At 45.1% G+C, this 23,557-nt stretch overlaps 1 protein-coding gene across 4 annotated transcripts in view; it reads left to right on the top strand.

Moving 5' to 3' along the window:
* The window catches only part of SETD2 (SET domain containing 2, histone lysine methyltransferase), a 93,387-nt gene that overhangs the window by 14,770 nt on the left and 55,060 nt on the right, over positions 1 to 23,557 (top strand). For all 4 annotated transcript variants that reach the window (XR_010910207.1, XM_060782705.2, XM_060782704.2 and 1 more), the window contains 2 exons: positions 15,204 to 15,219; positions 18,765 to 23,275. Coding sequence is in view for 3 of the 4 variants with exons in the window: in XM_060782705.2 (XP_060638688.2) it covers positions 15,204 to 15,219; positions 18,765 to 23,275 (4,527 nt within the window). In the remaining variant the exon portion in view is untranslated. The remainder of the gene's footprint in view (positions 1 to 15,203; positions 15,220 to 18,764; positions 23,276 to 23,557) is intronic.

Here is a 23,557-nt window from a genome sequence, read left to right as displayed (position 1 = left end):
CTCACCAATGATAGAATTGGACCAAACTTCCCACACAGAACCTCCATGAACAGCAGAAAATACTATGTTTTCTGATGGTTTTTGGTAACCCCTCTGACACCCCCTCGCGACCCCCACAGGGGTCCCGACCCCCAGGTTGAGAAACACTGCCTTAAAGGAAAGGTCACTCGCCAATAGATTTGGCCCTTATCACTTCCTAGACTAGATGGCCCACGAGGTCTCTTCCAACTCTAGGATTCTGTGATTGTAATGACTGAATTGTGACTGTATAAATGTGGCTTGTGTCTTCCAGAGGCACACATGCAATCCAAAATATTTCACAGTGTGGGTGGCCTCTTGCGCATTTTTCCTATGCGCATATAATTGGTTACAGAGCAGCATCTACCAGCTTGTAAAATGAAAATATTTGCTTTTTCTCTCGAAGGCAAGAGGAGATGACAGAATAAGAGAATCTGCGTTAGAGCAGCGTGCTTTGTCGATTTCCCCCACGTTTACAAACTGCTTTATCTTGATCAATACTTTCCTTCCAATCTCTCAGAAGTGCTGCAAATGCATTCTTGGAAGCCACTGGGAAAGATAGCAGGCTGTCAAAATAAAAGGAAAATGGCATGGAAATGATGGCTGCGGGATGCTTTGCGCTGGGCTGGAGAAAATGGCTTCCTTATAGATCCCAATATCTCAACCCGAGCAAGGGCTTGCAGTGACATCTTGTCTGTCTAAAGGCAGCTTGCTTGAATTTTTCTGAGGTTTTCATGATTTTCGTGCATTTCCAATTTCCTCGCCCTTTGAAATAGTACAAAAACATGGCTAGTTGGCTCCATCTCTTAACTGGGAAGCTGGCAACTCATTTGTGTCATCCCCCTCCCTTCAGCCTTCTTTCCTTAATGTAATTACTGCAGGGGAGCGCAGGTCTAAACCAGATTGATGTGATCTAGTAGGTAGCTCATAGATTAGGATGCTTTTTTGTAGAGATGGACACGTTCAGCTGCGTTGGCAGAACTCATTTTGGTGTGCTTGGGGAAGCAGAAGAAACAGATTGGAGACTCCGTCAATGGTGAAATACGCAGAGAGGAATGCCATAGCAAACCAAAATCTGCTTTTCTCTCCTTTCTATTTGATTACTAGAAAGGCAAAAAAGCTCATGCTGATTCTTAACTGCCTTAGTCACCTCCAGATTGGACTACTGTAACGCACTCTACGTGGGGCTGCCTTTGAAGACGGCCCAGCAATTTCAGTTGGTTCAACGGGCGGCAGCCAGGCTGTTAACTGGTGCTCCTTACAGGGAGAGGTCAACCCTCCTGTTCAAGGAGCTCCATTGGCTGCCGTTCATTCTCCGGGCTCAATTCAAGGTGCAGGTGCTTACCTACAAAGCCCTAAATGGTTTGGGACCTGCGTGACCGCATTTCCGTATATGAACCCACACGATCCCTTTGTTCATCTGGTGAGGCCCTGCTCATGATCCCACCAGCATCGCAAGCACGATTGGTGGGGATGAGGGACAGGGCCTTCTCGGTGGTGGCCCCACGACTCTGGAACTCCCTCCCCAAGGACATCAGGCACTCCACAACACTGGCAGTCTTCAGAAAGAGCTTGAAAACATGGATGTTCCAGTGTGCCTTCCCAGGTTAAGGAATCCCAAGCAATTGTTCCTAATGCACTTTATGAGAGAGTTAAATTTGTCTGCACACCCTTCTATTCCCAAAATATCCATTCTACCTCACCTGGACATGCCCAGCATTTTTAGAATTTTAACTATTACATTTGGCCCTGCCACAGGTTTTTAACAGTGTCGTTCTTTTGTTATTGTTTTATTGTTTGCTTATTTATTATTGCATTGTATTATTGTCAGTTGTGTTTTTGTTAATGATGTTCCTTGGGCTCGGCCTCTTGTAAGCCGCACCGAGTCCTGCGGGAGATGGTAGCAGGGTACAAATAAAGGTTTATTATTATTATTATCTGAAGCAGAATAAGGGTTTTTTTTGTATGTTTATATAAATATGGAGCCCCCAGTGGCACAGCAGGTTAAACTACTGAGCTCCTGAACATGCTGACCGAAAGGTCGATGGTTCAAATCTCGTGAACGAGGTGATCTCCCACTGTTAGGCCCAGATTCTGCCAACCTAGCAGTTTGAAAACATGCAAATGGGAATAGATCAATAGGTACCGCTCTGGTAAGGGCGCTCCGTGCAGTCATGCTGGCCACATGACCTAGAAAGTTGTTAGAGATTCCTCATCTTCGGAAGAGGAAGGAGAGCAGGGAAGTGTTCAGTAATTGGAGGGAGAAGAAGAATCGGACGATGAGGGTTTGAAAGTGCCCACACTTCTAGAGAGACGAAAAGAGACAGAGCACAGACGGCGTTCAGCTAGGATAGCTGCTAAAAACGCTGAGCTAATTGGGAGATGCCCTAGTATCTCCTGCATGGGGAATTCAGGGCTATAAATCAGAGGCAGGAGCAGTCAGCTTTCGCTGGTAACAACGACCCTGATACTGCTGTTTCCACTCCAATGGAATCTGCTTTGTGTTTGCTTAGTTCATTGCCCGTTGTCTGATGGAAGACTGGTGTTTCGTTTGTTCAATGAGAGGCTGAGTTTCTTACTTACTTAGGCGATCCCTCACTTTCCGAGGATGATTGTCTTCCAATATTCTTGTGGGTCCGTATGTGGCTGTGGAGCCCTATTCTTGCTCTGCATCTTCTTCCGCAGTGAGGGCATTGGTTTCCAGGTGGAAGGCGGTCTCGGCCGGGGTTGGCTTGACGCGCCTTCCTCTAGGCACGTTTCTCTTTTTCACCCTCCACTCGTGCCTCCTCAAATTCTGCAGCACTGCTGGTCACAGCTGACCTCCAGCTGGAGCGGTCAAGGGCCAGGGCTTCCCCGTTCTCAGTGTCTATGCCAGAGTTTTTAAGGTTGGCTTTGAGCCCATCTTTAAATCTCTTTTCCTGTCCTCCAACATTGCGTTTTCCGTTCTTGAGTTCGGAATAGAGCAGCTGCTTTGGGAGACGGTGGTCGGGCATCCGGACAACATGGCCGGTCCAGCGGAGTTGGTGCTTGTAGGTCTTCTGAATATGCTCAGACCAGGTTATCATCAGCATATTTGAGTTCTATAACAGATAGTGTTGAGACCTTGGTTGTGGCTTTCAGTCTGTTGAGGTTAAATAACTTGCCATCAGTTCAATAGATGATTTCCACTCCAAAAGCAATAGCTTGCCTTGAAACTTGTAGGCAGTGTTGTGTTGCTTGGGGATTTATTTCCCAACACTCCCGTGGATAAGTATTCATATATATGTTAAAAGAAGTTCCTCTCCCAGTGGAGCAGATTATGGATAACTTTAGTGCTCAAGTGACTGTTTTGAGATGGATCGAGTCAAACAGAGCAAGGTAGTTTGCTCAATTATTCTATTGCAATGCACCAGGGAGACAGTAATGGCTCTGGAAGAAAGGGTTTGCTCTGCACCTGCGCTGCTGCACAATCACTTCCTTATTACAGAGTCTAATGACTGTCTCTGAGGGCATGAAAGTGAAGGGAAGAAGGATGTTATGGCATGTCACTTCTTTAAAAAAGCCTGCTCTTGATACCTTCCTCCTCATCTTAGTTAAAGTGGGGTGGGTTCTACATGTATCCTCATGAAATTTGGATGGATGGATGTCGGCTGAGTCGATGAGTCAACTTGTTTGGGATCTGTTGCAGGCACAAGCTTGGATTTAAAGCTTCGATATGCAAAATGCAAATGTGCGTATACATGTTAGATGCTTTTATCTGTGAGAAGTCATGATAGGCCACTTTCCAGATGACTCATAAGATTTGACCCCAAAACACTCCCCGAAAGAAGTTGTGGCGTGAAAACAAAACTGCTAAAATAGACCTGTAAAATGTGTCATTGATATATAGTGTAGAAAAGGAATTTCATTTAATTTTTCCTATTAAATGCTCGTTCAAGCAGGATGCTTGTGATATACCTTTTGGAATTAGCTTTGACTTTAGCGAGCTTTGAGAAGAACATTTGAAACTAGGAAACAACCTTCAAGAAGGTCAAAATACATCCTGTACATCAGATATTTACATCACGATTCATAACAATAGCAACATTACAGTAGCAACGAAAATTATGGTTGGGGGTCACCACAACTGTATTAAGGGGTCACAGCATTAGGAAGGTTGAGAAACACTGGGCATTATTTAAATTGGGTGACCTAAATAGAATGAAGTTTTAAGCTACCATTTCTGATGCTCCCCATGCTCTATTCATAGAATCATAGAATCAAAGAGTTGGAAGAGACCTCCTGGGCCATCCAGTCCAACCCCATTCTGCCAAGAAGCAGGAATATTGCATTCAAATCACCCCTGACAAATGGCCATCCAGCCTCTGCTTAAAAGCTTCCAAAGAAGGAGCCTCCACCACACTCCGGGGCAGAGAGTTCCACTGCTGAACAGCTCTCACAGTCAGGAAGTTCTTCCTAATGTTCAGATGGAATCTCCTCTCTTGTAGTTTGGTTAGACCACACCTGGAATATTGTGTCCAATTCTGGGCATCACAATTGACAAGCTGGAATGTGTCCAGAGGAGGGCAACTAAAACAATCAAGGGTCTGGAGAACAAGCCCTATGAGGAACGGCTTAAAGAGCTGGGCATGTTTAGCCTGAAGAAGAGAAGGCTGAGAGGAGACATGATAGCCATGTATAAATATGTGAGAGGAAGCCACAGGGAGGAGGAGAGAGCAAGCTTCCTTTCTGCTTCCCTGGAGACTAGGACGCAATGGAACCATGGCTTCAAAGTACAAGAGAGGAGATTCCATCTGAACATGAGGAAGAACTTCCTGACTGTGAGAGCCGTTCAGCAGTGGAACTCTCTGCCCCGGAGTGTGGCAGCGGCTCCTTCTTTGGAAGCTTTTAAACAGAGGCTGGAGGTTTTTTCGGGCTGTATGGCCATGGTCTAGAGGCATTCTCTCCTGACGTTTCGCCTGCATCTATGGCAAGCATCCTCAGAAGTAGTGAGGTCTGTTTGAACTAGGAAAATGAGTTTATATATCTGTGGAATGACCAGGGTGGGCAAAGGACTCTTGTCTGCTGGAGCTAGGTGTGAATTTTAGTTTTTTTTTAAATACTGGTAGCCAGATTTTGTCAATTTTCATGGTTTCCTCCCCTCTGTTGAAATTTCAGAGGCTTCTCTGTGTAGCTTGACATGGTGGTTGTGAGAGTGGTTGGATATTGAGGGCCACCTATACATGATCTTCCAATGGTCACACTAGAGATATTACTTGGTTCTTTTCTTTAAAAATTTTATATACAAAGTATTGTCGAAAGCTTTCATGGTCGGAATCACTGGGTTGTTGTAGGTTTTTTCGGGCTCTATGGCCATGGTCTAGAGGCATTCTCTCCTGACGTTTCGCCTGCATCTATGGCAAGCATCCTCAGAAGTAGTGAGGTCTGTTGGAACTAGGAAAATGAGTTTATATATCTGTGGAATGACCAGGGTGGGGCAAAGGACTCTTGTCTGCTGGAGCTAGGTGTGAATGTTTCAACTGACCACCTTGATCAGCATTTGATGGCCTGGCAGTGCCTGGGGGAATCTTTTGTTGAGAGGTGTTAAGCTGTGCCTGGTTGTTTCCTCTCTGCTGTTTTACTGTTGTAATTTTAGAGTTTTTTAATACTGGTAGCCAGATTTTGTTCATTTTCATGGTTTCCTCCTTTCTGTTGAAATTGTCCACATGCTTGTGGATTTCAGAGGCTTCTCTGTGTAGTCCGACATGGTGGTTGTGAGAATGGTCCAGCATTTCTGTGTTCTCAAATAACATGCTGTGTCCAGGCTGGTTCCTCAGGTGCTCTGCTATGGCTGACTTCTCTAGTTGATGTAGTCTGCAGTGCCTTTCATGGTCCTTGATTCGTGTTTGGGCAATGCTGCTGCGTTTGGGGGTCCCTATGGAGACTTCGTGGTATACGGTAGACTGGGGACCCACAGGTTGAGAACCACTGCAGATGGTGGTGAGATATAAATCAACTTGTTGTTGTTATTATTATTATTATCCTTATTATTAATATGAGAAGTGCAACAAAGGTGGCCTCACCTGGCCATCTTACCTGTCTTGGTTGCATGGCAATAATGCAGTCTTGTCAGTGTGTGTTTCCCTTTGTTTTGTTTTGTTTGCTTCAGGTGCCATTTCAGCATTTGAGTGTTTTGTTTGTTGTCTCTACGACAACCGTCTCAGTAACTGCTAAAGTCAATAATCCTGCATTTTCTGCTTGCCTGGAGACATTTAAAGCAAGCATGGGCCAACTTTGGCCCTCCAGGTGTTTTGGACTTCGACTCCCACAATTCCTAACAGCCGGTAGGCTGTTAGGAATTGTGGGAGTTGAAGTCCAAAACACCTGGAGGGCCAAAGTTGGCCCATGCCGGCTCGAGAGCCATATTCCATGTCTTGGTTGCTTGTCTTTGCCCGTGTGAGCCTCGCCCCCAGAAGCATCCTTCTGAAAAGAGAAAGATCTAGTGTGTTCGGAGAGCAAATAGCCATCTTTTCGATAATTTTTTCCCCACCAACACAACCTTTAATTTGATTTATTAATTGCTAATGTTTCAGCAGAAGTTCACAGTATTAATAGAATGGGAAAAAAAACATTTTTACCCAATTTTTTAAAAAAATCCTAATGCTAGATTTAAAATAAGTTGTGATAGAAAAGCACAATTCCAGCAAAAATTCCTGTGCTACTGCATCCCCACAAAATCCACAAAAGTTGGATATTGAGGGCCACCTATACATGATCTTCCAATGGACACACTAGAGAAATTATTTGGTTCTTTTCTTTAAAAAAATTATATATAAGGTATTGTTGAAGGCTTTCCTGACCGGAATCACTGGGTTGTTGTAGGTTTTTTCGGGGTATATGGCCATGGTCTAGAGGCATTCTCTCCTGACGTTTCTCCTGCATCTATGGCAAGCATCCTCAGAGGTAGTGAGGTCTGTTGGAAGTAGGAAAAAGGGTTTATATATCTGTGGAATGACCAGGATGGGGCAAAGGACTCTTGTCTGCTGGAGCTAAGTGTGAATGTTTCAACTGACCACCTTGATTAGCATTTGATGGCCTGGCAGTGCCTGGGGCAATCTTTTGTTGAGAGGTGATTAGATGTCACTGATTGTTTCCTGTCTGTTGTTTTGCTGTTGTGATTTTAGAGTTTTTTTAATACTGGGAGCCAGACTTTGTTCATTTTCATGGTTTCCTCCTTTCTGTTGAAATTGTCCACATGCTTCTTGTGGATTTCAATGGCTTCTCTGTGTAGCCTGAAACGATCAGGGACAGCTAATCACCTCTCAACAAAAGATTGCCCCAGGCACCAGCAAGCCACACCAAACAACTGCCAGGCTATCAAATGCTAATCAAGGTGGCCACTTGAAACATTCACACCTAGCTCCAACAGACAAGAGTCCTTTGTCCCCTGGTCATTCCACAGATATATAAACCCATTTTCCTAGTTCCAACAGACCTCACTACCTCTAAGGATGCTTGCCATAGATGCAGCCGAAACGTCAGGAGAGAATGCCACTAGAACATGGCCATATTGCTCGAAAAAACCTACAACAACTCTATATAAACAACCATCTTGTAGCTTCATTGGCAATGGAAACGCCTCCCAGTTAAGACAATTCGAAGTCTGAATGGATGTTTGCTTTAGACCAAAGTGTTGTTCTCATTGTTTGTGATCCGGTGGTTGCAAATAAGGAGAAAGCGAAGTCCTTCTCAACGTAAACAAACCATTTCTTCAGTTGAAGCCACAAGCGGTATCAAGTAATGATAAAAGCCACATTTTGAATTTGAGAACGATATAAAGGGCAGTTTGTGTGTGATGCTTGTCCAGACCCGCCCTTGATGATTATTTGCTCATGTCAGCAGCTGTTTACTGCTAAGTTACCTAATAAGTTATCTACTGTATAACAGATATTCTTTCGTATTGTCGAAGGCTTTCATGGCCGGAATTAACTGGGTTGTTGTAGGATTTTTCAGGCTATATGGCCATTTTCTAGAGGCATTCTCTCCTGACGTTTCGCTTGCATCTATGGCAAGCATCCTCAGAGGTAGTGAGGTCTATTGGAACTAGGAAAATTGGGTTTATATATCTGTGGAATGACCAGGGTGGGACAAAGAACTCTTGTCTGTTGGAGCCAGGTGTGAATGTTTCAACTGGACACCTTGATTAGCATTTGATGGCCTGGCAGTGCCTGGCCATCGATTTATTTATTTATTTATTTCACGCATTTCTACCCCGCCCTTCTCAACCCCCGAGGGGGGACTCAGGGCGGCTTACAAAAGGCACAATTCGATGCCAACAACAACAATAAGATTAAAAAATGTATCCATAACAGTTATAAAACAATTAAAACAAACAAGTTATATATCACAATCAATAAAACCAATCTAATGTTCAACGTTCGCCAGCTCAGAATCCGTAAGTTCATTCCACATTGTCAAATCCTATCAATTCTAGTCGTCATTATCCTTTGTCTATCTGCCAGATTACCCAAAGGCCTGGTCCCATATCCATGTTTTTAGTTTCCTTCTGAAAGAGAGGAGGGATGTCGATGATCTGATTTCCCCGGGAAGTGAATTCCACAGGCGAGGGGCCACCACCGAGAAGGCCTTGCTCCTCGTCCCCACCAATCTCACTTGTGAAAGAGATGGGACCGAGAGGAGGGCCCCCCCAGAAGATCTTAAACTCCGAGGCGGGACGTAGAAGGAGATGTGTTCGGACAGGTATGCTGGGCCGGAGCCATATAGGGTTTTGTAGGTCAAAACCAGCACTTTGAATTGTGCTCGGAACTGGATCGGCAGCCAGTGGAGCTGGCATAACAGAGGGGTTGTATGTTCCCTGTATGACGCTCCGGTGTCAAAGGACAATCAAGGACATCTAATCACTTCTCAACAAAAGATTGCCCCAGGCACTGCCAGGCCATCAAATGCTAATCAAGGTGGTCAATTGAAACATTCACACCTAGCTCCAGCAGACAAGAGTCCTTTGTCCCACCATGGTCATTCCACAGATATATAAACCTATTTTCCTAGTTCCAACAGACCTCATGACCTCTGAGGATGCTTGCCATAGATGCAGGCAAAACGTCAGGAGAGAATGCCTCTAGAACATGGCGATATAGCAAAAAAAAAAAAAAACCAAAAAAAAACCCTACAACAACCCAGATATTCTTTGTTTTTTTTGTTTTTTTTGCTCTTCTCTCTGCAATTTTGAGTATTCTTAGGCTTAATGGGGAGAGTTTTAATCTCTGCAAAAACACAAGGACGTTCCTTGGGACACTTGGCACATCTACCCTGTGATAGCTTGGAGTAAATTAATTGTCATTAATTTCACTTAATCCTCAAAAACTAATCATTTTTTTTTATCTCTGGGCACATTAGTAAGTCATTATCCAAACTTGTTCAAAATGGAAAGTCATTTTGGCTTTTTTTTTTTTTTAAACAACTCCAGCATTGACTAATAGTTATATCGATCAGCGAGTGGAGTGACAGCGACAATCATTTAAAAACTGGATTTAATTATGACGGGGCTTTATGGCTTGAAATTCCCAAGTACTCCTTCATTTATGATGTGGAACACCTCTTGGGTTGCCTTCATAATATGGAAAGGGATATTGTCCTCTTTGTAAAAAAAATACAATCGTGGTATTGTTTAATGTGGCGTAACTTTCCCATAAAAACTGATGTGGTTTGGAATTTGGCAGGAATAGAGGGAAAAGTCAGTAGTTACTAGTACGTTAAACTCTCCATTTGAATAATTAAAACCAGCAGCTCTGAGACTTTTACTTTTGCAGGTGGCTTTTTAAATATTGGTTTCTTCAGCTCATTTGTAGTTGTTTATTTGTTCATTCGCTTCCTCCTCTTTGTATTGTCGAAGGCTTTCATGGCCGGAATCACTGGGTTGTTGTAGGTTTTTCCGGGCTATATGGCCATGTTCTAGAGGCATTCTCTCCTGACGTTTCGCCTGCATCTATGGCAAGTATCCTCAGAGGTAGTGACCTCACTACCTCTGAGGATGCTTGCCATAGATGCAGGCGAAATGTCAGCAGAGAATGCCTCTAGAACATGGCCATATAGCCCGGAAAAACCTACAACATTCCTCCTCTTGGTGACCTGGACCATCCCAGGCCAGAGCTCCCTGTCAACCATGGCCACCCCCAGCTCCTTCAAGGTCAAGCCAGTCCTTTCAAGGATGCTATCCATCCACCTTGCCCTTGGTTGGCCCCTCTTCCTTTTTCCTTCCATTTCCCCCAGCATAATTGTTTTCTCAACTTATACAAGGGTTGAATGAAAAGTAATGCCTCCACCTTCATAACTCAACAGCCTCCAAGGTAGTAGTAGTAGTAGTAGTAGTAGTAGTAGTAGTTTGTTGTTATTCATTCGTTCAGTTGCTTCCGGCTCTTTATGACCTGGCTCAGCCCAGGCCAGAGCTCCCTGTCAACTGTGGCCATCCCCAGCTCCTTCAAGGTCATGCCAGTCCTTTCAAGGATGCTATCCATCCATCTTGCCCTTGGTCGGCCCCTCTTCCTTTTTCCTTCCTTTTTCCCCAGCATAATTGTCTTCTCAACTTATACAAGGGTTGAATGAAAAGTAATGCCTCCTCAACTCCTCAACAGCCTCCAAGGTAGTTGTAGTAGTTTGTTTTTGTTCATTCGTTCAGTCGCTTCCGGCTCTTCGTGACCTCCTGGCTCAGCCCAGGCCAGAGCAGAGAAGGAACAAGCTGGTCTCCTGTGGCAGGGAGTTCCTCAGTCTCAAAGCAACCATCTAAAAGGCATTAACTTGTTGCTTTCATGCTGGCAGACAGTGGAGGGGGAGGCTTGTTGGTAAATTTTTCATAAATACTTTTATTCACATTGCTAAGGTGATTTGTCAGCCGGTATATATATGCGAACAACAAACTAAGAATAGATGCTTGGGTAATTGCAATTGCCGCGGCCTCTTCAGAGCCCCAAGAAAAGCTAGCAATGCTCCTTTGCATCGCTCCAGCGTTGGCCATGGATACTGAATGGCTTGGAAAGCCACCATAGCAACATACATAAATACTTTGCACGGATTTGTGCTTCCAGCGCCGGCATCTTCCAGAATGTAGTTTAGGGGAAAAAAAGGTTTTGCCTCATTGTTCAATTATATACACACTCTGATGTTCTTTGAGTATTGAGCTAACTTTCCCCAGAAAAGATGGTTTGAGCTAACTCACAACACGCAGCATGCAATTTGTCACGCTAGGCCTTTTTTTTCTGGGGGAGAAACGCATTTTCCATGCAGTCATAAGCTTTTTATAAGTCCTGCAGTTCAGAGTTTGACAGTGTTTCTACTTTATCTGAGATGGCCAAGCAAAGCATCGTTATTTCGAAGATGTGACAATACTGATTTTAATTGACGTACGTTTAATTCTATTTTCATATTTGTGTGTTGTGGGTTCTAAATTGCATTGTTCTTTTAGTGTTTCAGTCAAATAAAAACATAATAGTTGTAGTAATAGATTATTGTTGTTCAGGTGCAGGTTGTATTGTGCCGTTATATGCGCCTTTAATAAATTGACGGGCTAGTATTTGATGCCTGGCTCGAGAGCAGTACGTGTGAAAAAGATCTTGGAGTCCTTGTGGACAACAAGTTAAACATGAGCCAACAATGTAATGTAGCGGCAAAAAAAGCCAATGGGATTTTGGCCTGCGTCAATAGGGGTCTAGTGTCTAGATCTAGGGAAGTCATGCTCCCCATGCTCTATTCCGCTTTGGTTAGACCACACCTGGAATATTGTGTCCAATTCTGGGCGCCACAATTGAAGAGAGATATTGACAAGCTGGAATGTGTCCAGAGGAGGGCGACTAAAATGATCAAGGGTTTGAAGAAAAAGCCCTATGAGGAGCGGCTTAAGGAGCTGGGCATGTTTAGCCTGAAGAAGAGAAGGCTGAGAGGAGATATGATAGCCATGTATAAATATGTGAGAGGAAGCCACAGGGAGGAGGGAGCAAGCTTGTTTTCTGCTTCCCTGGAGACTAGGACGCAATGGAACAATGGCTTCAAACTACAAGAAAGGAGATTCCATCTGAACATGAGGAAGAACTCATGTGAGAGCTGTTCAGCAGTGGAACTCTCTGCCCCGGAGTGTGGTGGAGACTCCTTCTTTGGAAGCTTTTAAACAGAGGCTGGATGGCCATCTGTCAGGATGATTTGAATGCAATATTCCTGCTTCTTGGCAGAATGGGGTTGGACTGGATGGCCCATGAGGTCTCTTCCAACTCTTTGATTCTAGGATTCTATGACAGCAACCAAAATGTTCCATCTACCTCTGGTTCAAATGCACAATACAATTAGAAAGTGTTAAGTGTTTTGCAAAGCTGCCAAAATGGGGTTCTGCATGTTAGTTGTTTCAAGAAATTGGTGTGAGAAGAGGCAAGGTAGGGATCAGTTAATAGTTCTTTGTCTTCTGGTTTCTAGGAAAAGGTGGTTTTCCTAGCTTGTCATCTATCCTACCTGGCTGTTCTAGTGTGTATGCTTTGGGGATGTTAATATTTGACTATTTCAGTCTTCTGAGCAAAGATGAATAATTTGCACAATTTTTCTCTCCGCTGTAGTAAAACGCTTATTTCTGTGCAAACCTTGCCCAATATTTTCACATCCTGAAGCATTTCCGGAAATTGTTATACATAAAACTACACGGTGGTTGTGGAACAAAAATCATGTGTTTTTTGCGGAAGAACTAGCAATTTTACACAAAAAATATTTCCATATAAAGTAGGTATTTTTGTGCAAGAAACTTTTGTTGAAGTTTTTTGTGTGAGAGGTCTTTCTTTTGCAAATTTTACTCTTTTATGCATTTATTGTGTCATCAGCATTTTTAACAAAAACAAACAAACAGACAAAACACAAAGTTTGCAAGCTTGGTAGTTGATTAAATGTCCTTTGACCAGTATCTGGCCACTTGGAGTGCCTCTGGTGTTGCCGCAAGGAGGTCCTCCATGGTGCATGTGGCTGGGCTCAGGTTGCATTGCAGCAGGTGGTCGGTGGTTTGCTCTTCTCCGCACTCGCATGTCGTAGACTCCACTTTGTGGCCCCATTTCTTGAGATTGGCTCTGCATCTCGTGGTGCCAGAGCGCAGTCTGTTCAGCGCCTTCCAAGTCGCCCAGTTTTCTGTGTGCCCAGGAGGGAGTCTCTCATTGGGTATCAGCCATTGATTGAGGCTCTGGGTTTGAGCCTGCCAGTTTTGGACTCTCGTTTGCTGAGGTGTTCCAGCGAGTGTCTCTGTAGATCTTAGAAAACTATTTCTTGATTTCAGTCGTTGACGTGCTGGCTGATATCCAAACAAGGGATGAGCTGGAGATGTCTCTGCCTTGGTCCTTTCACTATTGGCTGCTGCTTCCCGGCGGATGTCAGGTGGTGCAATACCGGCTAAGCAGTGTAATTTCTCCAGTGGTGTAGAGCGCAGACACCCTGTGATAATGCGGCATGTCTCATTAAGAGCCACATCCACTCTTTTAGCGTGGTGAGATGTGTTCCTTACTGGGCATGCATACTCAGCAGCAGAGTAGCATAGCGCAAGGACAGATGTCTTCACTGTGTCTGGTTGTGATCCCCAGGTTGTGCCAGTCAGCTTTCGTATGATGTTGTTTCTAGCACCCATTTTTTGCTTGATATTCAGGCAGTGCTTCTTGTAGGTCAGAGCACGGTCCAGGGTGACTCCCAGGTATTAGGGTGTGCTGCAATGCTCCAGTGGGATTCCTTCCCAGGTAATACTCCTCAGAGCTCGGGATGCTTGTCTGTTCTTAAAGTGAAAGGCACATGTCTGTGTTTTAGATGGATTAGGGATCAGCTGGTTTTCCCTGTAGTAGGGAGTAAGAGCACCTAGAGCTTCGGAGAGCTTCTGTTCAACCATCTCAAAGCTCCCTGCTTGAGCAGTAATGGCACGATCATCAGCATAGATGAAACTCTCTGTCCCTTCTGGCAGTGGCTGGTCATTTGTGTAGATGTTGAACATGGATGGGGCAAGCACGCTCCCCTGAGGCAGGCCGTTCTTCTGTTTCCGCCATCTACTTCTCTGGCCCTGGCACTCAACAAAGAAGCTCCTGTTTTGTAGCAGAAGCAACCAGAAGGACAGAGGGTGAGGATGCCTAAAAATAAAGTCATCAGACTGTAAGGACATAAGTTGGAAAATGTCTGATTTATGGGTTAAATTGAGCAGCGGTCAAGTGGTTACCAGCCCACACACAGAGCTTCGGAGAGCTTCTGTTCAACCATCTCAAAGCTCCCTGCTTGAGCAGTAATGCCACAATCATCAGCATAGATGCATTGAAAACAGCAATCTTACACAAAACACACATGACTATCTGGGAAATGATTTCGCTCCTTTATAAAGTCTCTGTATGTGCAATATTCTGAAAAATATGTACAATATTCTGCACAGAAATTATTCTGTGCAAAATAATTTCCAGGATGTGCAAATACCACCAATCTTTCCTTCCTTGATTGAATTTCTCAGGAATTGGGGAACCCAAGTTTTCAGCAACAGCAAATATTCTTGATATTCCTAGTATGCGCTTATGCTGTTTTTGGAATTTTGTGCCAGGAAATGTGATGTTTACCTCTCGGGTTTGTAGTCAAAGTAGAGGCTGAATTATTCGGAACGTACTGAATTTGTGGGATGGGACACTAAAACGAAATCGTACTGGGAATTTGCTCTAACAAGGTTTACCCTATAAATGTATGTTGAATGTGAGCACTCGTCAGAGTGATTTATCTCCAAAACGAAATAATAACCTCTTCCTCCTTGGAGGTGGCGAGCATATGTTGTCCCGCGCTTCAATTCTCATTTCCAACAGCCTGTCGGATTGTAACATAGGAAAGGATTAAGACGTGTTTAGAAAACTTATTTTGAGGCAGAAGGAAGCCCTGGGCTGCGAGACCCTGAGATTCTGCTTAAAGTGGACAGTTTAATTTTTCTCCCGTTTTGTGTTAACAGGATGCTAGACCCTGGAATGAGATGCTAGAGAATCCCTAAACACGATAGGGCCAAGGGAACCGTCCTTTTAAGACCTAACAGTCACGTTCTTATTTGTAGACCTTCCCGTTTTCCGCAGTCAGGCGTTTATCTTGAAGTAAGGTTATTGTTCAGCAAAGATTTTGAGTTTCCTGCTTTGTTTTTACCATTTCTCTTTCTCTTTTTTCCATACATTCTTCATGGATGACAACAGAGAAGAAGATAATGAGGTGAGTACGATTGAAGGCGCTTCAAGTCTCCGTACGGAGAGAAAAAAGTGGGATGTAAATAAACATAAACATAATAATAATAATAATCTGGAAAAGCTGACACAATATGAGGATTTAAAGATAGAAGTGCAAAGACTCTGGCACAAGCCAGTCAAGGTGGTCCCAGTGGTGATCGGCACACTGGGTGCAGTGCCTAAAGACCTCGGCCTGCACTTAAACACAATCAGCACTGACAAAATTACCAGCTGCCAGCTGCAAAAGGCCATCTTACTGGGATCTGCACACATTATTCGCTGGTACATCACACAGTCCTAGACACTTGGGAAGTGATCTTGTTTGCCGTGGACTCATCTTGTTGAATTTCAAATAATAATAATAATAGAGTTGTTGTAAGTTTTTTTTCGGGCTATATGGCCATGTTCTAGAGGCATTCTCTCCTGACGTTCTCACTTTTGGTGCTCTTTATTTATTTATTTACATTTATATGCCACCCTTCTCACCCTGAAGGGGACTCAGAGCAGCTTACCATATATATATATATATATATATATAACACATACATATACACATACACATACATACATACACACACACACACAATATATTATATTACTAGTATAGTACAATATCAGTATTAAATATTACTATATTGTACTATACCATTATATTGTAATATTATTAGTAATATTACATGTAATATAAATAATTATAATATGTTATTATTAGTAGTATTATATTACATTACGTTATAATACTATAAATATTATATGTATATACAATAGATTATATTACATTATATTATATTATTAGAATAGCACAGGAGACAAAGTGGAACTGTCTTCTGCCCCCCTCTCTCTTCACTCTGGCCCAGACCAGCAGTTGGAGCTGGGGGAAGGGGTCTTCAACTGATGACATCTACAAGAGACAAGATGGAACTGTCCCCTGGCCCCCTCTCTCTGTTTTTAGTAATACAGTAGTAGAGTCTCACTTATCCAACCTTTGCTCATCCAACATTCTGTGTTCTCCAATGCAGTCTGCGTCCTGCTCTGATCTACAGCTGTTTCAATACATTGCAATATTTTGGTGCTAAATTTGTAAATACAGTAATTACTACATACCGTCACCATGGATTGAACTGCATTTTATTTCAGTTTGTTGCAAAACATGATGTTTTGGAGCTTAATTTGTAAACTCATGAAGTAATTTGACATTTAATAGGCTTTTCTTTAATCCCTCCCTATTATCTAACATTCTTGTCCAACCGCATTTCTGTTTATGAACCTACACGATCTCTTTGATCTTCCGGAGAGGCCCTTCTCTCGCTCTTTCCCCCCATCACAAATGCGACTTGTGGGGACGAGGGAGAGTGCCTTCTCTGTGGTGGCCCCCCAACTCTGGAACTCGCTCCCCAGAGATATTAGACAAGCCCCTACCTTGGCAGCCTTTAGGAAGAGCTTGAAGACCTGGCTGTTCCATTGTGCCTTCAATGGATGAATGAAAATTTAGGTTCTTGTGGGTTTTTTCGGGCTATAGAGCCATGTTCTAGAGGCATTTCTCCTGACGTTTCGCCTGCATCTATGGCAAGCATCCTCAGAGGTTGTGAGGTTGTGAATTCCGAGGATTGGGACAAAATAGACAACCTCACTTACAGGAAAATGGAGAAAAACATGGCTGTCCACACCAACAGACAAAAACAAAAATTCCACAAACGCCAAAAGCAACAGCCGAAACCAGAACTGGATACATCATGGACCATCATCAACCTGACAGACAGACAACTCTCTGAAGACCAAGTATCCATACTAGCTAAAGGAGGAAACTTTGCTGTAACCGCCACCAGGATCCCAGTAGAAAACATCATTGCCAATGTTGAATCAGCAATTTATCGCCTCCCCGAGGAGGAAGCAGAAGAAGTACGAGCAGAAACAGCAAGGATCCTAAAAAAGGCAAAACTTCCCTCCAGTAACATTACTAGGAAGGAAGGACAAGCCATCAGAGAACTGAAATCAGATCCTGATATCCTCATTATGCCAGCAGACAAGGGGAATGCCACAGTTATCATGCATACAGAACAATACAAGGAGAAGATCAGAAAACTCACCTCACAACCTCTGAGGATGCTTGCCATAGATGCAGGCGAAACGTCAGGAGAAATGCCTCTAGAACATGGCTCTATAGCCCGAAAAAACCCACAAGAACCTAGTGATTCCAGCCATGAAAGCCTTCGACAATACAATGAACAATTTATTTGTCGTGTCAGATCAACCAGTCAATTATATTACATTTCTAACAGAACAAAGCAAACAAACAGACAAAACACAAAGTTTGCAAGCTTGGTAGTTGGTTAAATGTCCTTTGACCAGTATCTGGCCACTTGGAGTGCCTCTGGTGTTGCTGCAAGAAGGTCCTCCGTTGTGCACGTGGTAGGGCTCAGGTTGCATTGCAGCAGGTGGTCAGTGGTTTGCTCTTTTCCGCACTTGCATGTCAAGGATTCCACTTTGTGGCCCCATTTCTGAAGGTTGGCTCTGCATCTCGTGGTGCCAGAGCGCAGTCTGTTCAGCGCCTTCCAAGTCGCCCAGTCCTCTGTGTGCCCAGGGGGGAGACTCTCATTTGGTATCAGCCATTGGTTGAGGTTCTGGAATAAACAATAATACCCTGACATGTAAAATGGCCCTTTATTCTTCTGTTAGTGCAATCACATCTTACTCTACTATTTATTTATTTATTTAGCTGTTTTGTATACAGGTCTTCTCACCTCCGTTCGAGGGACTCAGGCCGGTTTCCAACATCAGTATTACAGACAGTCATTAAAACATCATATTCTAAATCACACTAAAACATTAAAATAGCAAAATACAATCATATAATTACGGTGGTCAGTCGTCATCAAAAATCATTATTCGTCGTCATCTATCCATATCACAGGATCATGGCTCATTCGTCGACGGCCAATCCACAAAGCCAAGTTTCCACCTGTTTCCTGAACGTTAAGATAGAAGGGGCAGTTCTTATCTCCAGTGGAAGGGAGTTCCAGAGTCGAGGGGCCACCAACGAGAAGGCCCTGTCTCTTGTCCCCACCAGCCGCGCCTGCGAGGCCGGTGGGATCAAGAGCAGGGCCCCTCCAGACGATCTTAGCAATCTCTACCTCTCGGATCCCCTGCCTAGACACATTACATTGCTGTCTCACCAGTGTTTTTAATTTTTTTTTTATCTATTCAAACCAGCCTGCCCAGTGTGATCAATTTCTATGTTTTAATGTGTGATTTTATATTGTTGATGCGTTTAAGTTCAATGGGTTTGTATTTTATTTTATTTTATTTTGTTGTGTTCTGTTGTATATTGTTTACTGTATTGCTGGGCTTGGGGTTTACTGTATTGCTGGACTCTCCCTTGGGGAGATGGTGGTGGGGTATAAATAAAGTTTAATATTATTATTATTATTATGCTTATCCAGCATTCTGCCGGCCCGTTTATGTTGGATAAGTGAGACTGCTGTACTCGTTTGGAAGTCCTGATTTCACTGGGCTCTTTCTCTTTGGCTGCAGGGCAAGGCTGATAACCCACAGAAGCCCGGCTTCGTCAAAGGGCCAGTGTTCAAGGGGATTGCCTCCAGCCGTTTCTTGCCCAAAGGGACCCGGACGAAAGTGAACCTGGAGGAGCAAGGCAGGCAGAAGGTGTCCTTCAGTTTCAGCCTCACCAAGAAGACCTTGCCAAACAGATTCCTGGCAGGACTTGGGAACGAGAAGCAAAATGAGACGTCGGGTTCCCCGGCGGCAGCCCCTCCGACCGACTTGGCTTCCAAAATCAAAATGGACTTAGCGGACTCACCTGGCGCGGTGGAGGAGTTCTCACCGCCGAAGCCTAAGGTGGAATTAGGCAGGATTCATTTCAAGAAACATTTGCTGAACGTTACAACAAAGCTTCCTTTAGCTGTTGCTGCAACGCTGCCGCCTCCTCCGCCGCCTCCACCACCTCCTCCGCCTCCGGCACTTCAAGCTCCAGCGGATACATTTGAAATTGAGGAAATGCCCCCATCACCCCCTCCTCCTCCTCCTCCTCCACCACCTCCGCCCCCTCCACAAATTGTGTCCGCACCAGTGTCGGTCGTAAGCCCACCAGCTTTGTCACACATCCCATCAACACCAGCCCCCCCTCCGCCACCATCGCCTGTAGAAACCATTGTCCAGATGACAAAAGTGCCCTCGCTGAAAACATCACAGGAGACTTCAGAAGCAAACGTTCAAGAGAATTCTTCTGTCTTGGATGGCTCCAAAGAGCATTTTCCTGAAGCCGCTTCCGACGAAGCGGAACCCACCCCTCCAAAAGGACATTCCCACAATGGGAAGGAGGAAGAAGTTTCCGACGCCCCGAAAGGTGCTCCTCTAAGTTCTAAGAAGCAAGGCTCCAGGAGGAAGTTCTCGCTGTCCGATGGCACAGCCCCCGGTTCTGAATCTGATGAAGATTCCATCAGAACGTCTTCCAGCCAGAGATCCCATGACATTAAATTGCCCCCCAGCTCGGAGAAAGAAAAGGATTCGCGGAAGAGCTCTTCTTCTCACAAAACGGAAGAGCCGGCAAAATCTTCCTCACGGTCTAAATCTGACCGAGATGAAAAGTATTCCAGTTATTCTCGATCCGAGAGAGACTCGAGGTACTCTTCCAGCCGTTCCAAAACTGACCGAGAGAGGAGGCGGAGTAGGTCTCGTTCTCGTTCTAGGTCAGAGAGAAGTTCTAGACCCAGTTCCTCCTATTCCAGGTCGGAGCGGTCGCATTACTATGACTCGGACCGACGGCACCACAGAAGCTCACCCTACAGAGAGAAGAGCCGATACTCTCGCTCCTACGCAGATAGCAGGACCAGAGAGAGCTCCGATTCGGAAGAAGAATACCGAAGGGCTTACTCCCGGTCTACAGAGTCGCGGCGTACATCCTCCCATTCCTCATCCTACAGAGACTCTAGGACCTCTTCTTCCTCTCATTCAAAGTCCGAACGGGAAAGTAGGACTGAATCCTCTCATACTGAGTCAGATAGAAAAGGAAAGTCTACCAAATTGGAAAGAGAATCAAGAAGGACTTCGGACGCTGACAGTTCTAGAAGGTGTTCTCCTTCCGGCGAGTCGCGACATCGGGGGGGATCCTCCCATTCTAAAGCCGACAGCAGCGCGAATTCTTCCCGACACAAGCCCACCTCTTCCAAGACATCTGTTCCAAGACCAGATAAATTTAAGAGTTCTTTCTGTTGTACAGAATCTGAGGAAATCAAAGGGCAGTCTAATTGTATAGACTCGGAGGCATCTTGTGTTCAAAGCTGTGAAACAAAAAATGCGGTCCCACCGAAGCCAGAAACGGACAGGACTGTTTCCCCGTTAAGTCCGTTACGTGATTCGCCTTCTTTTAAAAAGCAAGAAGAATCAAAAGGAGGTCCTCCTATTTCTAAGTCAAACGAACTTGCAGGAATTGATAGCCATGACAGTATTAAGGAAGCGGACCCTTCAGTCAAGGGAAAGCATGATATTCGGTTAACGACTTGTTCTACGAGAACAGAAACCAATCTAAACGGATCCCCAGAGAGAAGGCCGAGCGATACTGCAGTGTTCTGTAATTCTGAACTGGAGGTCGCAGTATCTTCTGATACTAGTCTAGATAGATCTGGTAGTTTAGATGCTTTGGAGGAGGCACAATCTCAAATCAAAAGTCCTCATTGGAGCAAGGAACCATCTAATGGGGTTCAAAGTGTATCTCCTTCTAAAGAACAAGCTCTGGATGATTCCCTGCTCCTTTCAAGCGAATCCAACTGTTCTCCTCTCGACAAGGAAGAATATTCCATTCTTTCTGAATATGAATGTGTCCCTTCCTGCACTGAGAATGTAAATCTTTCTGAAATAACTCAAAAAGAGGACGATCAAACAGATCCCTGTGATAAAGCCAAAGATCCAGTCCCTTGTTACCTTTCAGACGACGCCACTCCTTTGTATTATTCCGAAGTGGAAATCGAAGCTGAGCCTTCCGACACGAAAGCTGCTCCGGGATCTTTCACCGAGGTAAACGTAGAGCCATGCATTGAAACATTGAAATCTTCTGACGTAGAGGACCAAAATTCATTGAGCTCTGCACATGAAGGTGAAAAATGTTTGAGACAGTTGAACTCGATAGAGAGTAGCCCAGCCAGAGATTCTTCTATGGAAGAAGACCTTGTGAAAATGGAATTAGACAATCAGTTTGTTGCACCACAGCAGCAGGAAACGTGCGAAAACGGGTCTTTGGAGTTAGAAACAACCTTGGAGGAGAAGGAGGAGGAAATCTTGGAGTGTTCTGAAGTAGCACTTGAACTTGATGTCCTCCACGTTGAGTCCGCCATTGAAAAGGCAGCATCGCCTTTGAAAAACGAGCATTCTTATTATTTAGAGAAATCGGTAGAAGACCCAGAGACAGAAGAACCTAACAGGGATGAAGACTTGCTTGCTTTGGATGAAAGAGCCACGTCTGGTTTGGACGACCGCTCTCCCGAAGTCTGTGAGATGCAGGATGAAAGCTCCGTAATGGAATCGGCCTTTCCATGCGCCCCTTCCCCTTCTTGTGATATCGGTGTCGCTGAAGAAGAAACGGAAACGGTTCCCGAAGTCACCAGGTGCGACAGTAGCCGCAGCAATCCTGAACTCACTCCTGTGCACAACGAAGACTATTCGGATCTGGCTGAAAGCGGGAGTGAGCAAGGCAGCGAGGAAAGCGACACGGAGGACTCCGATTCAGATGACAGCAGCATTCCAAGGAATCGCCTTCAGTCGGTGGTGGTCATTCCAAAGAACTCCACGATAGCTTTGGAGGAGAGCAGTTCTTGCTCCTCACGGAACAGCCAGAGCAACAGGCGCTATGTGGACCGCTGGGAAGATGCCCGGCCAGAGTCCAGCAAGTCGTTCTGTGAGGACGCACCAAATGATCTGGAAGCCAGCCACGCTCTGCAAAATGAAAGGAAGTGTCTCTCTTCTAGAGATGTGGAGGGGAACCTAGCAATATCTGCTGAGCCTAGCAGAGTGGAGATGGCAGACCTTCAGCCCCGGGTCTCCCAGCCGCAGAGCGATGACGTGGACAGCACCAGTCAGTCCGATCAAGCGTCGGATTCCATTGGCAAGCCAAATCCAGAGGAAAGGGCCGCCATAAGCGAAACGATGTCCCTTGCTCGATTAGCTGGCGAATCCCAAGAACACGAACTGCAATACTTTTCAAGGAACTTTGAAATGACCGACCATATGTCTAGGCTGCAAAGCAGCGCGTCAAAGCCAGACAGTCAGCAGGGGAAACCTTGTTTCGGGGACCTCCCCGTTCCTGGAGGCCTCTCTCGAGAGGATGGCTTCCATTCGACGGAGGAGTGGGATTTCTCCCAGACAGAGAAGCCCAGCAGCACTTACCAGCAGCCTGACAGTAGCTATGGCATCTACCCTGGTTATGTTTACCCACCAAACTCAGGGCCTTACGTTGGGTCTCACAGTTACTGGCACGATAATGGCTATTGGGACCCACGACTGACCCACAGGCCCTGTGAGATGAATTACGAGCCGGCGCAAGGGCCGGTCCCGGACTCTCTCACGGAAGATCACGAAGAGTATGAAGAAGTGGACCACTGGGTGGATGAAAGCCAGGCTTACTTCCCCAGCCAGTCGGAGAAGTACCCGCCCCGTGACCCGAGGGAGAAGGGTTCGGTGCAGGCCCACGAGATCAGCAGCAACTCGGCCAAGGAGCCCACAGCCACGAGCGAGCAAAAAGAGCAAGCCAGTAAGGCCTTGGACAGAAACGACATGAAGGAGCGGGGGCCGCTGAAGAAGAGGCGGACGGATTTGGAGAGCGAGTCGGAGAGCGACGGGGACTCCCAGGAACGGAAGAAGGCCAAAATGGAGGGCGAGCCGCTGCCCGCCGTGCCGCAGGGGGACTCTTTGGGGGACGGCCTGCTGTGTTACATGGAGGACTTCAGGGACCCCCAGCGGTGGAAAGAGTTTGCCAAGCACGGGAGAATGCCCTGTTACTTCGACCTCATTGAAGAAAATGTGTATCTGACCGAAAGGTAACTTGCCTTTAAATGATCATTTACTCACCATCGTGGGGAATAGGATGCCTTAGGTATGGTGTTAGAGGTTTGCTGTGATTGAGTTAGCTCAGGAGTAGAGGGGACTTTGTCCTCTGAATTAAGATATCTGACTTGCTTATGGTGGTCTCAAGTAGGATTATAAGGAACAGCCGTTCCTAAACAGGCATTGATTCTTTTGGGTAAAATTAGCTTTCAGTAGAAATTACGACACTTGGTATGCTATCCAGAAGTGCACAAAGATCTTTCAGCACCTTTGAG

The sequence above is a fragment of the Anolis sagrei genome, chromosome 6 (assembly GCF_037176765.1).
Source record: "Anolis sagrei isolate rAnoSag1 chromosome 6, rAnoSag1.mat, whole genome shotgun sequence".
In the NCBI taxonomy this organism is placed as follows: Eukaryota; Metazoa; Chordata; class Lepidosauria; order Squamata; family Dactyloidae; genus Anolis; species Anolis sagrei.
This window is presented reverse-complemented; position numbering and strand designations above follow the sequence as displayed.